The sequence below is a fragment of the Tarenaya hassleriana genome, unplaced genomic scaffold (assembly GCF_000463585.1).
Source record: "Tarenaya hassleriana unplaced genomic scaffold, ASM46358v1 Cleome241, whole genome shotgun sequence".
NCBI lineage: Eukaryota > Viridiplantae > Streptophyta > Magnoliopsida > Brassicales > Cleomaceae > Tarenaya > Tarenaya hassleriana.
The window spans coordinates 80,917-94,681 of NW_010965704.1; the positions used below are offsets into that span (position 1 = coordinate 80,917).

General features: G+C 37.0%; 4 protein-coding genes and 2 long non-coding RNA genes across 9 annotated transcripts; 2 read left to right on the forward strand and 4 right to left on the reverse strand.

The window, feature by feature from the left end:
* Positions 1-4,251: 4,251 nt before the first annotated feature.
* LOC104816114 (protein LAZY 1-like) lies at positions 4,252-6,604 on the reverse strand. The gene is made up of 5 exons (XM_010544786.1): positions 6,507-6,604; positions 6,363-6,429; positions 5,204-6,003; positions 4,618-4,906; positions 4,252-4,521 (listed from the first exon to the last, which is right to left on the reverse strand). The coding sequence occupies exons 1-5, from the start codon at positions 6,510-6,512 to the stop codon at positions 4,502-4,504; spliced, it is 1,182 nt and encodes a 393-aa protein (XP_010543088.1). The 5' UTR covers positions 6,513-6,604; the 3' UTR covers positions 4,252-4,501.
* Positions 5,909-7,518, forward strand: LOC104816113. 3 transcript variants are annotated; one of them, XR_772232.2, is made up of 4 exons: positions 5,909-6,072; positions 6,263-6,498; positions 6,612-6,746; positions 7,311-7,518. It is a non-coding gene; the product is annotated as an uncharacterized LOC104816113 (long non-coding RNA). The 3 variants fall into 3 exon arrangements; XR_002024352.1 differs by having other exon boundaries at positions 5,909-6,498; positions 6,612-6,795; XR_002024351.1 differs by having other exon boundaries at positions 5,909-6,498.
* A 153-nt stretch (positions 7,519-7,671) lies between these two features.
* Positions 7,672-9,148, reverse strand: LOC104816116 (protein LAZY 1-like). The gene is made up of 3 exons (XM_010544788.2): positions 9,051-9,148; positions 8,907-8,973; positions 7,672-8,547 (listed from the first exon to the last, which is right to left on the reverse strand). The coding sequence occupies exons 1-3, from the start codon at positions 9,054-9,056 to the stop codon at positions 7,691-7,693; spliced, it is 930 nt and encodes a 309-aa protein (XP_010543090.1). The 5' UTR covers positions 9,057-9,148; the 3' UTR covers positions 7,672-7,690.
* On the forward strand, positions 8,524-10,062 carry LOC104816115. 2 transcript variants are annotated; one of them, XR_772234.1, is made up of 4 exons: positions 8,524-8,616; positions 8,807-9,042; positions 9,156-9,290; positions 9,855-10,062. It is a non-coding gene; the product is annotated as an uncharacterized LOC104816115 (long non-coding RNA). The 2 variants fall into 2 exon arrangements; XR_002024353.1 differs by having other exon boundaries at positions 8,541-9,042.
* Positions 10,063-10,234: 172 nt separating this feature from the next.
* Positions 10,235-11,372, reverse strand: LOC104816121 (protein LAZY 1-like). Its single transcript, XM_010544793.1, has 2 exons — positions 11,364-11,372; positions 10,235-11,062 (listed from the first exon to the last, which is right to left on the reverse strand). The coding sequence occupies exons 1-2, from the start codon at positions 11,370-11,372 to the stop codon at positions 10,235-10,237; spliced, it is 837 nt and encodes a 278-aa protein (XP_010543095.1).
* Positions 11,319-12,614, reverse strand: LOC104816117. The gene has a single exon (XM_010544789.2). It carries the CDS (start codon positions 12,473-12,475, stop codon positions 11,663-11,665), a length of 813 nt encoding a protein of 270 aa, XP_010543091.1. The 5' UTR covers positions 12,476-12,614; the 3' UTR covers positions 11,319-11,662.
* Positions 12,615-13,765: the final 1,151 nt, after the last annotated feature.

Sequence of the window (13,765 nt, forward strand, 5' to 3'; positions counted from 1 at the left end):
ACTGTGAAAATGTGTGGCCACGCTATAGATGAATGTACATCTATTTTATCAGTCGGTTTGCCTAGACGAGTAAGCGGTTGAACTTGAAGGGTGGCTCGAACCATGCCCTTGTTCAACATATTACGGTAAATATCCTTGAATCATTGCAGATGATTCTAAATTCTCTGGTCAGTTCTCATTGTGGGAACAATGATGAATTAAGACCAGCATTATGTGTGATAGATGATTATGATCATATGCATTAGATGCAAATCACAATCATGGGTTCTCGTTTGGAACGAGTTACTGGATGACCCGCATGAGATTGTCACATGGACACGAGTCATGACTTGAATCTCATACAGCGGTTCGTTCTTGGATCCTCAGACCTGAGATGTCTAGAGTATCTGATATGAGGAGTGACGTGTCTTGACTGCGTCAAACGTCGTCTTTAACCGGATGATCATAACGGCGTTGCTCAGATACGTTCACGAATCATATGCAGATAGTAGACCATTGATTTATGAATGCATTACTTTTCCCGTTATATGATTAGCATGTTTGTTATATTACGGTAAATATCCTTGAATCATTGCAGATGATTCTAAATTCCCTGGTCAGTTATCATTGTGGGAACAATGATGAATTAAGACCAGCATGATGTGTGATAGATGATTATGATCATATGCATTAGATGCAAATCACAATCATGGGTTCTCGTTTGGAACGAGTTACTGGATGACCCGCATGAGATTGTTGTTGGGTTTCCTGGGATCTCATGAGCGAATCCTATTCCTAAGAGATCGATTCTAGGGTTATGTTTGACAGTACATGAAAGACTTGAAATGCGCCTCATGGATATAGTCACACTTTATTTATATGGATCATTAAATCATAATATTTATATGAACATTCCTGAAGGATTTAAAGTGTCTGAACCATATATTGATAATTCCCGGAAAAATTACTCAGTAAAGTTAAACAAAATGTTGTATGGATTGAAACAATTAGGACGGATGTGGTATAACCGTTTGAGTGAATTTTTAATAAAAGAATGTTATAATAATGATCCATTATGTCATGTTCATAAAAATCATAGGATCTAAATTCGTCATAATTTCTGTTTATGTAGATGATTTAAATATCATCGGTTCTCCTGAAAAGTTATTACAAGTTGTGCAATGTTTAAAAAAGGAGTTTGAAATGAAAGACCTTGGAAAAACAAAATATTATTTAGGTCTTCAAATTGAACATCTAAAAGATGGAGTTTTCTTATATCAATCTACTTATTTGGAAAAAGTACTTAAAAGATTTTATATGGATAAAGCTCATCCATTAAGTACTCTCATGGTAGTAAGGTCATTAAATGTTAATAAAGATGCATTTAGACCTCATGATGAAAATGAAAAACTACTTGGCCCTGAAGTGTCATATCTTAGTGCTATTGGAGCATTAATGTATCTTGCGAATAATACACGTCCTGATATATCATTTGTCGTGAGTTTATTGGCAAGATATAGTTTTTCACAAACTCGAAGATATTGGAATGGCGTGAAATATGTATTTAGATATTTTCGAGGGGTTATGGATATGGGTTTATATTATTCTAATATGACCAAATCAGATTTAATTGGTTATGCAGATGCAGGATATTTATCAGATCCGCATAAAGCCCGATCTCAATCAGGATATGTATTCACTTATGGTGGAACTGCAACTTCATGGTGTTCTACAAAGCAAACTTTGGTTGCAACTTCAACTAATCACGCAGAAATATTGGCGATTTATGAGGCAAGCCGAGAATATATTTGGTTGAGATCGATATCTCACCATATTTGGAGAACATGTGGCCTTTCAACCGATAAAGATATTCCTACAATCTTATTTGAAGATAATACTGCATGCATAACGCAATTAAAGAATGGTTACATCAAAGGTGACAAAACAAAACATATCTCGCCAAAGTTCTTCTTAACTCATGATCTCCAAGAAAATGGTGAAATAAGCATTCATCAAATTAATTCAAGTGAGAATCCAGCAGATTTATTCACTAAGTCTCTACCCAAATCAACATTTAAGAAGATGGTACACATGATTAGAATGCGACATTTGAGAGATATTAAAGGATGATTTTTTCAGGGAGAGAAAAGATATGTACTGTACTCTTTTTTCACCAAATTTTGTTCTACTGGGTTTTCTTGGTAAGATTTTTTAACGAGACAGTATCAAAATATATCTTTTGGTCAATAGGCCTTCAAGGGAGAGTGTTAAGAAATTTACAAAATAATGAATATCTATATTTATTCTTCTTGTAATATTTTTATTATTTAATTTATAAAATATTGTTTCACACCTTTGTAAGTCTATAAATAGATATGTGTAAATTATTTTCAATACACACCAAAAAGAAAAAACAATAAAAGAAATACTCTCCTTCACATATCTCCTTTTTCATTTTACAACAGATATTTAATAGAGTATAAAATTAAAAATAAATTGAACAAAAAACGTACCATGACTAAGATGCTAAAACTTCCTTTTCATCAATATCAACCAATAAATCTTCAGTGTCTCTTCCATCAAATATGTTTCCCCGGCTGCAAGTGGTTACAAATTGCACAATGCGAATTTTAAATATTTATTAATAGCCCAATACATATCATTAAAAATGATGAGATGGGAGGTGATGTGATTTTTTTGCAAGCAATTGAATTATATCAAATGTTCAATAAAATTTGAGAAACTTGATAATGTGGATATTTAGATAATTTTATGAGAAACCTTCAAACCTAATTATTTTTATATAAGATTTTACACAAAATAAACATAAGAATATAAATAAACAATAATTTGAAGAAATATACCAAATAGAATCGAAATATACTATTGAAGTTGGATATCTATATTTTATGTAAATATTTAAATCAATTCAAAATTAAAATATCCATTATTACCATTATCTCAAAATTAACTATAGTTAATTAATTCATTGTACACAATTATAAATAAAATAATAATGTGAATACTAATAGTAAACAAAAAAAACCTAATGAAAACCAATATTAGATACCTATTTAAGATTTTTAATTTTAAAAAGATATAGGAGGAATTTATTTATTTTTTCACAAAATAATAATTTAAAAAAAAACCGTTAACAAAAAAAGACTGCCTTTGGATTTCATTACGGGGAGCATTAGATTTTTTTTTTCTGGAGGGATTGAGCATCGAAGACGACGGAGACCGGGATCTTGAATCTCTCAGTTCAGGCAAGAATCCGGAAACGGGAATATTACTCAAATAACCCACTTGGCTCACAACAATTTCAGTGTACACCACCGAAAAAAATAAAATCAATTTTAACCCATTTTTTGGTTGGAAAAGTCCGAAATACCCTTTTCGTTTTATTTTTTGCGACCTTATTACGACTAACATATAACTGATATACAACTAAAATAAAACATATGATTTTTTTGCCACCTTTTTTAGAATCAATTGTAATTATATTTAGAATTAATTACGAAGTTGTTTTCGAACGGATAAAAATCGCGTATTCATTAAGGGTAATTTCGTCTTTTCAACAAAAAAGAAAGTGTTATGTTTTTTCTGGTGTATACGTGAAATAGGTGCGACCCAAGTGGGTGATTTGAGTAAAATTCCCGACGGAAACTCTAGCATTCTAATTACTTTTTTTTTTTGTAATGTTATTGCTACCCCTCCCCAACGGGTGGATTTCCTGTTTGGTTGCCGAGAAAACGAGTGACTTAACGTCTTCCGGTATCTTCCTTTCGTCGCATTCTGCAAATTGGAGAAAATGGTTTTTTTTTCCTGCTAATATCTTCTTTTTTGTGGTTTTGCATTTCTGTGTCTCTGATTCCGTGATTTTACTCCTCCGAGAGCGGTATTGCTCGAGGTGGGAATCCAAATCTATATTGGGTATGTATGATGATGTTATCACGATGCCTAGACTTTTTTATGTGTTTTCGACAATGGCGATAACTCTTGTCTGGTCGATGTTGCTATCTTGCAGCTCGCTGTTTCACATTAGGACAATGGTTAGAGTTGTTGTGTCTTTTAACGTCTTGATCTTTATATCTGTCCTGATGCCATTCGGATCTTACAGCCGACGAGATATGGCGGCTTCCATCTTTTGTCTGTTCCCTTTTGTCTGTATCTTCACCATACATTACCATTATTTCTATTCCACCCTTTTCGATAATACGCTGACGATTTCTCTGCCTGGCAAATGAAATTTGGTTTATGGTTTGATTCTGGGGGCAAGAAACATTGAGCAATGAGCATACACCACAATAATCAACATGGGGGTTGGAAATACACGACAGAACACACACACACACACGATAATTTCTTATTCTCGGTCTCGGATTCTCTTAGACATGCACACCATATGGTTCATATATGGACAAGGGTAAACATTAATAAGTAGATTTGATGATAGGGTAGTGCCTCATACTTGAGACTGACCACTGATAACCAATAACCATCCAGCAGCCGAGCGTTTGACTTAGAGCTCCAATACCAAATCTGCAGCAACAGTCAAAGATTGAGTATATACAACTGTGGTGTTAGATGGCATGGGTTTTATGATAGAGAATGTGGCTTCTTCTTTTTTTAACTTACAGTCTGCATCTGATTTGATCCAGAACTCCCTGTTCCCGTTTGAGTCACTTTTTAAAGTGAACTGAGTATTGAACTGGCTCTTGTAGCAGTTTCTTGTCCCCTTGTCATCAGGAATGGCACCCTGAGCAAGTGCCATAGTGTCACTTTTCGGGAAAGTCCAGCCTTCATCATTGCTTGCACCATCAGAAGAGATGCTCCTGTGCTTCTTTTTGTCTTTGGGGAGTTTCATGGGCATTTTACTTGCTGTTGAACTTTCAGGATGCACTTTTCTGTGAAATATGTGTAGGATCTACATGCCATGTACGGAAACATGAAAAACATGCCACATGCAACTAAAAGTATCAAAATACGGCTTTGAAGCAAACCGATATCCTTGTACATTCACTGCCGAAGCTTAGAGGCCAGAGATTTCTTGTCATGTTGATCAAAACTCATATAACTAGCCGTTGTCAGTATCTTGCTTTCATCAATAATTAGCTTCATATCTTACCTCAAATGTTATACTGTTACTGTCAAAGTTAATTATCTGTCACAGCCTTATGAAGAATGGAACTGAGGATATCGTTTTAGAGTTTATTAGGTGTACCTTGTTAAGTTTTGTTTCCGCCGAGGATGAATTTGCTTCTCGAGCATATGCTGCTGTGGAGCTTCTGGATACTTGTGGAACTTTTTTCTTCAGCATCTTTTTCATCATATTGACTGCTGATTTATGTGCATCCTTCTCTGTTCGTTTTTCATCTCTCTCACACCTTCCTCCACTGTACTCATCCGTTATTTTAGTCTTTTGAAACAGCTCTCTCAGAGATGTCCTATGTTCCTTCTTTGCTGTTGTTGTTTCCGACATTTCAATTGCTGATCCAAAGAGATATCCCTGGAGAGGACAGACATTACTTCCACTGCGGTTGGTCTCCGGAATCTCCAAAGTCTTCCCAGTTAGAGTGATGGTACTTCCTTGGCTGCTTCTGCCAGCACTGACATGACTGTTTCTCCCCGAAGAGGCATCACATATCTCTTCTTTGACTTCAGCTCCAAGAATCTTCTCCAAATTATCATTAAGGAGTTTCAGTTCTCTTTCTGTTACCTCTGTTTCCTTTCCAGTCTCATTCTCTAAGGAGATGGTGAATGTCGGTGTTGATGGGGTACTGACATTAGGGTCTGAGCCAAGGGTGCCAATTGCAAGAAAGCCATGGAAGATCTCAGAAACTACTGCTGACTCTTCATCTTCATGATCTTCTTCATCAACTTGTGTTGCTTCAATGCCGGCAAAGGATTTTCTGAAGTAATCTGGCGGGTTCTGTCCGTAGAATTTGGTTCCATAAATTGGTTTAGCGTAGCAGTATTGCTCAGGGTGTGGCGGCTGTCCAGGTACATGTGTGCCAGAATTTTCTGATAAAATAATGTCAAAAGCAGAGTGGGATGGTTCTAAATTTATCCCTGAGAATGTTTCCTATCAAGGTAATTTTCATGCGTATATTATATTAACTGTGGTTTTCACTAGGGTATTAAGTGTGTTGACATGCAATACATGATTTGAAAAGGAAGCCTCTGTACATATCTAGCAGCATGTGTTCAACACAAGTCTACGAGTAGCATGTACAACATGGTGCTATGCAGGCCTTCATGAACGTTATTTCCCCATTTTCAGATTTTCTACGTCATCCTAATCAATTCCAAATGTAACATTGGGGGTCCATATCTCTACTTTTACACTTTCATATGCAAAACCATGGCAGAGGAGCACTAACCAATGACAAAATCCTTGAGTGATTCATTGCTATTCTGTCTGAACTTCCGGTGCATCCAGCCCAGTAACTGCATCAGAGAGTTTTAGGAGTTAACAACAGCATGGAAGATCATTATTACTCAGTATAATGGATTTTGGTAATTACCTTCATGATATATCTCCTGCTTTGCTACTTTGGAACTTGCTCTGTTGAAACAAAAAGGTTTTTGAGTAAAGCGCCTCTGTGAGTAAACCGAGCTCTTTTTTTCAGGAATATAAGCAGCTCTTCCAAGTCTCTAGTAGCCAAAAGTAAGATGGCTTGAGAGAAACACAGAGATAATTACAAGATTGTGGTTATCAAGATCAACTCATGTGATTGCTTGCCAGTGGGTCCTCATTTCTTGATGTAAGAAGTGAACATTGCATAGGTGCATCCCCATGGTTTTGTCAAACGGGTTAGGAATTTCTATGATATGATCCTGCATTGTTTACAGCTTTTAATGATCATCCTTTTGATTCTTATGCATCGCGTCTATGAAAGGTATAGGTAACCAATGGTCTAAGATCAATTTGGGTACGGTCGCTCATGAGAGACGCCTAATCACCTCAATGTCTATGGCTTTGTTTCGACATTTCAATTGTCATGTACTGCTGTTTGCCACTAGTACACTGTACTCGTGGCCTATAGCAAGTTGGATATTTTGTTCGCTAAAAGTTTGTAGAAAGATCCTAAATAGCGTAGCATGAGATGCAAAACATTTTCCCGTTACCACCAACGGCTCAAATCGAATATAGATTTGTAAAAGAATTTATCACATGCATCGTCAATAAATTCTGAAAATTGTTGTCTGATTTTAGCTGCCCTCTGTGGTGAGTTTTTACTGAAATAGTCGATAGAATAGTCCAATTACCGTCTCTTCCTTGTTGAAGATGTTCATGTTCAGTTTACCATGGTGTGTTAATCATGCAGGTTATATACATAGTGTCCGGAAATGGAATGACTTGAATGCATCAAAGGTACTACCATTCCATAATAAGGATTGTTTGCTTACAATGTGATGGCACTCTCAGGAATAGTTGCAACTTGAATCTGATTTAATCTTGGCTAGACTTCTGTTTTTTTCTATGAAAACTAACTCGTTTGTTTTCTTACGGTTACCTTCTTTCCTTCTTCCTGAAAGCAAACCGATATCCTTGTACATTCACTGCCGAAGCTTAGAGGCCAGAGATTTCTTGTCATGTTGATCAAAACTCATATAACTAGCCGTTGTCAGTATCTTGCTTTCATCAATAATTAGCTTCATATCTTACCTCAAATGTTATACTGTTACTGTCAAAGTTAATTATCTGTCACAGCCTTATGAAGAATGGAACTGAGGATATCGTTTTAGAGTTTATTAGGTGTACCTTGTTAAGTTTTGTTTCCGCCGAGGATGAATTTGCTTCTCGAGCATATGCTGCTGTGGAGCTTCTGGATACTTGTGGAACTTTTTTCTTCAGCATCTTTTTCATCATATTGACTGCTGATTTATGTGCATCCTTCTCTGTTCGTTTTTCATCTCTCTCACACCTTCCTCCACTGTACTCATCCGTTATTTTAGTCTTTTGAAACAGCTCTCTCAGAGATGTCCTATGTTCCTTCTTTGCTGTTGTTGTTTCCGACATTTCAATTGCTGATCCAAAGAGATATCCCTGGAGAGGACAGACATTACTTCCACTGCGGTTGGTCTCCGGAATCTCCAAAGTCTTCCCAGTTAGAGTGATGGTACTTCCTTGGCTGCTTCTGCCAGCACTGACATGACTGTTTCTCCCCGAAGAGGCATCACATATCTCTTCTTTGACTTCAGCTCCAAGAATCTTCTCCAAATTATCATTAAGGAGTTTCAGTTCTCTTTCTGTTACCTCTGTTTCCTTTCCAGTCTCATTCTCTAAGGAGATGGTGAATGTCGGTGTTGATGGGGTACTGACATTAGGGTCTGAGCCAAGGGTGCCAATTGCAAGAAAGCCATGGAAGATCTCAGAAACTACTGCTGACTCTTCATCTTCATGATCTTCTTCATCAACTTGTGTTGCTTCAATGCCGGCAAAGGATTTTCTGAAGTAATCTGGCGGGTTCTGTCCGTAGAATTTGGTTCCATAAATTGGTTTAGCGTAGCAGTATTGCTCAGGGTGTGGCGGCTGTCCAGGTACATGTGTGCCAGAATTTTCTGATAAAATAATGTCAAAAGCAGAGTGGGATGGTTCTAAATTTATCCCTGAGAATGTTTCCTATCAAGGTAATTTTCATGCGTATATTATATTAACTGTGGTTTTCACTAGGGTATTAAGTGTGTTGACATGCAATACATGATTTGAAAAGGAAGCCTCTGTACATATCTAGCAGCATGTGTTCAACACAAGTCTACGAGTAGCATGTACAACATGGTGCTATGCAGGCCTTCATGAACGTTATTTCCCCATTTTCAGATTTTCTACGTCATCCTAATCAATTCCAAATGTAACATTGGGGGTCCATATCTCTACTTTTACACTTTCATATGCAAAACCATGGCAGAGGAGCACTAACCAATGACAAAATCCTTGAGTGATTCATTGCTATTCTGTCTGAACTTCCGGTGCATCCAGCCCAGTAACTGCATCAGAGAGTTTTAGGAGTTAACAACAGCATGGAAGATCATTATTACTCAGTATAATGGATTTTGGTAATTACCTTCATGATATATCTCCTGCTTTGCTACTTTGGAACTTGCTCTGTTGAAACAAAAAGGTTTTTGAGTAAAGCGCCTCTGTGAGTAAACCGAGCTCTTTTTTTCAGGAATATAAGCAGCTCTTCCAAGTCTCTAGTAGCCAAAAGTAAGATGGCTTGAGAGAAACACAGAGATAATTACAAGATTGTGGTTATCAAGATCAACTCATGTGATTGCTTGCCAGTGGGTCCTCATTTCTTGATGTAAGAAGTGAACATTGCATAGGTGCATCCCCATGGTTTTGTCAAACGGGTTAGGAATTTCTATGATATGATCCTGCATTGTTTACAGCTTTTAATGATCATCCTTTTGATTCTTATGCATCGCGTCTATGAAAGGTATAGGTAACCAATGGTCTAAGATCAATTTGGGTACGGTCGCTCATGAGAGACGCCTAATCACCTCAATGTCTATGGCTTTGTTTCGACATTTCAATTGTCATGTACTGCTGTTTGCCACTAGTACACTGTACTCGTGGCCTATAGCAAGTTGGATATTTTGTTCGCTAAAAGTTTGTAGAAAGATCCTAAATAGCGTAGCATGAGATGCAAAACATTTTCCCGTTACCACCAACGGCTCAAATCGAATATAGATTTGTAAAAGAATTTATCACATGCATCGTCAATAAATTCTGAAAATTGTTGTCTGATTTTAGCTGCCCTCTGTGGTGAGTTTTTACTGAAATAGTCGATAGAATAGTCCAATTACCGTCTCTTCCTTGTTGAAGATGTTCATGTTCAGTTTACCATGGTGTGTTAATCATGCAGGTTATATACATAGTGTCCGGAAATGGAATGACTTGAATGCATCAAAGGTACTACCATTCCATAATAAGGATTGTTTGCTTACAATGTGATGGCACTCTCAGGAATAGTTGCAACTTGAATCTGATTTAATCTTGGCTAGACTTCTGTTTTTTTCTATGAAAACTAACTCGTTTGTTTTCTTACGGTTACCTTCTTTCCTTCTTCCTGAAAGCAAACCGATATCCTTGTACATTCACTGCCGAAGCTTAGAGGCCAGAGATTTCTTGTCATGTTGATCAAAACTCATATAACTAGCCGTTGTCAGTATCTTGCTTTCATCAATAATTAGCTTCATATCTTACCTCAAATGTTATACTGTTACTGTCAAAGTTAATTATCTGTCACAGCCTTATGAAGAATGGAACTGAGGATATCGTTTTAGAGTTTATTAGGTGTACCTTGTTAAGTTTTGTTTCCGCCGAGGATGAATTTGCTTCTCGAGCATATGCTGCTGTGGAGCTTCTGGATACTTGTGGAACTTTTTTCTTCAGCATCTTTTTCATCATATTGACTGCTGATTTATGTGCATCCTTCTCTGTTCGTTTTTCATCTCTCTCACACCTTCCTCCACTGTACTCATCCGTTATTTTAGTCTTTTGAAACAGCTCTCTCAGAGATGTCCTATGTTCCTTCTTTGCTGTTGTTGTTTCCGACATTTCAATTGCTGATCCAAAGAGATATCCCTGGAGAGGACAGACATTACTTCCACTGCGGTTGGTCTCCGGAATCTCCAAAGTCTTCCCAGTTAGAGTGATGGTACTTCCTTGGCTGCTTCTGCCAGCACTGACATGACTGTTTCTCCCCGAAGAGGCATCACATATCTCTTCTTTGACTTCAGCTCCAAGAATCTTCTCCAAATTATCATTAAGGAGTTTCAGTTCTCTTTCTGTTACCTCTGTTTCCTTTCCAGTCTCATTCTCTAAGGAGATGGTGAATGTCGGTGTTGATGGGGTACTGACATTAGGGTCTGAGCCAAGGGTGCCAATTGCAAGAAAGCCATGGAAGATCTCAGAAACTACTGCTGACTCTTCATCTTCATGATCTTCTTCATCAACTTGTGTTGCTTCAATGCCGGCAAAGGATTTTCTGAAGTAATCTGGCGGGTTCTGTCCGTAGAATTTGGTTCCATAAATTGGTTTAGCGTAGCAGTATTGCTCAGGGTGTGGCGGCTGTCCAGGTACATGTGTGCCAGAATTTTCTGATAAAATAATGTCAAAAGCAGAGTGGGATGGTTCTAAATTTATCCCTGAGAATGTTTCCTATCAAGGTAATTTTCATGATTTGTTGGTCCTCCATTTTCAAATCGTCTCTACCTAATCCATAAACGTTGTTCCTAAGCAAAATCTATAAAAAAAAAATGAAATAAAATCGACAATAAAAACTACACTTACTAAAGTGGTATCACCAACCAAAGGAGAAGGAGACTGAACGGAATATCCTTTTTCATGCAAATTTTCCGGGAAGATTTACAATTTTCATGGAAAGTTGAACGGAATATGGAAACAATAAAGGAACCCGTCAAAATTTCGTCTTTTTAAAAAGATAAAAAGGGATTGGGGGATTGATAATGCGCTGCATTTCAACCTATAGAATATTATAATACACAATATAACCATTACCTTAATTCTTAATATTTATATAAGAAAAAGGAAAAAAAACAAAGGTAAATGCATTCACCTTTTTTTTCCCAACGAAGTTGGGTTCCAAAATGGAAAAATATTTTTTTTATAAAAAAAAAAAGCAAAAGGAGCATTAGTTCCGATGATATCTTACGCGTTCGGATTCCAGAGGCTCCAAAAACGCGAATTGAATAAACCTAACACGTCCGGCAACACCTTCCTCGCCAAACCCTTCCGTTCAGTTCCCGCCGGCGTCCGTACAATCACCGGCGAACTCTCCGGTCTCTCCCCGGCTACCTCCTCCTTTTTTCTCTCCGCTACGTTAGGACCTCCCTCGTCGGTCAATCTGCCCGGCGAGCCCGCAGGGGACAGGAGGGGGATTTGATCGGAAACGGCGGAGTCATCGGCGGCAGATTCGTCGGTTTGGATCAACGGCTCGGCGGGTTTGGGCTTGTCTCCTCCCCGACGACCGGATTTCTCTTTCTTCTTGCCCCTGCCGCTGTTTCTCTTGGATTTCTGGGAAGAAGCGGAAGCAGAGGCTTCGCCTCTAATCAGATGATCTTCGAAGGCCTCGATGGCTTGGTGGATGAGCTCGCGATTCGGCGATGAATCCCATCGGAACCAGTAGCTGGTGTAACAATCGAAACACTCACAATCGAACTCCGGTGGTTGATGGGTTTCACCTTTTTTCCCAGATTTATTCCTCTTCTTCTTAGAGTCATGAGCCGTGGAGGAAGACGACGAGGAGGGGCTCCTGAACTTTCCGACGGCGGAGACGGCGGTGGTGGTTTTGAGGGACCTAGTGATCAAGTAAGCGAGGACTTCACGGTCGTCGGCTGAGAGAGCCGAAGCGAGAACAAGGATCGCGGCGGGAAGAAGCTTCAAGACAGAGAGAAAGCCATCTCCATTGAGAGAGCTCGAAGGAGGAGATGGATAAACTTTACCTTTGTTCTTTATTTTCATGGCGGATTCTTATCCGAGAGAGGGGACGACGAGCAGTCTTTAATCAGAGGAGAGAGAAAGATGAATTGATTTGGTTTTTGCAGATAAGAAGAAGCCGTCGTGGCGTGATTTTTCAGGTTTGTTATTTGGAGTCCAGCGCGTGCTCCTCACGTCCCTACGCCCATTCAAAAGGGATTTAAAAAATGATTTTAAAAGTCATTTTTATTTTATAATCTTAAAATTTTTGATAATTTCAATTTTATCCTTGAATATAATAATTATTTTTTTATTATTATTTTATTCAGAAGACTTTAATTCGTTTTCGAAAAAACTTAGTATTTTTCTTATTCGATTTAATGTTTCTTCTAAAAATGGAAGTCATGTCCGTTATAATTATCTTTCGATGGACGTTTTTTGAAGTATTCAACTTTTATTTCTTTTATTTTTTTTATTGTAATTAATTTATTTAATTCTGTAATTATATTATTAATTTGTTTTTTTTCTATTATTCGTTGCATATCTCTTACATTATTTTCTATTTCGAAATATTGTATTGGTTTGTTTAATAATTCAATATTTTTCTTATATATTTTTTACATTCTAATCGTTATGGTTTTCGATAATGTCTCTTTTAATTTCTCTTACTGCGTTAAATATTGAACTGATCATTTTTATTCTTCTATTTTCTTCATTAAGTTCATTCGGTTCGATTGTTCCATAAGTTCGTTCTTTAAATATACTTTCTATAGTTTCAACTAATAATTGTTCAAGATGATCTAGACATGGTAAACTTTCAAGATTTAATAGGGATAATTTTTTGATAAAGTCTTCGTTGAAATTCATTTTGTAAGATTGTTGATTTGTGATATTGTTTTTCGTAATTTAGAGTAATCTTCCTGGTTTTCTTCTGATTGTTCAGTGTTGAATAATAGAGATGGTGATTCTTGTATACTTAATCTTGGGTTAAGTCGTAACAACGATTTTCGTCCTGGTTCTATTGCTGTTAGTGATCTTTTTAAATAAATTATTGGTTTAAATAAGTCATCTATTTCTATAATATCTTTGTTTCTAAAGTTTAAACTGTGATGACTATTTGTTAATGCGTAGTTAATCTGATAGGTTATAGAAAAAGGGTGATTTCCTTTTTCCATGAAATCTGTTCTATCTAGTTTGTATTGGATAACTATTGAATTATCCAAATCTTTATCTTTTAATGATAATCTAAGTTGTATATTGATGTTAAATTTAATTTTCCCAGAAGAAAGATTTCCTTTTTCTTCGGCTATAATACTTTCTTTATAATTGGTTAAT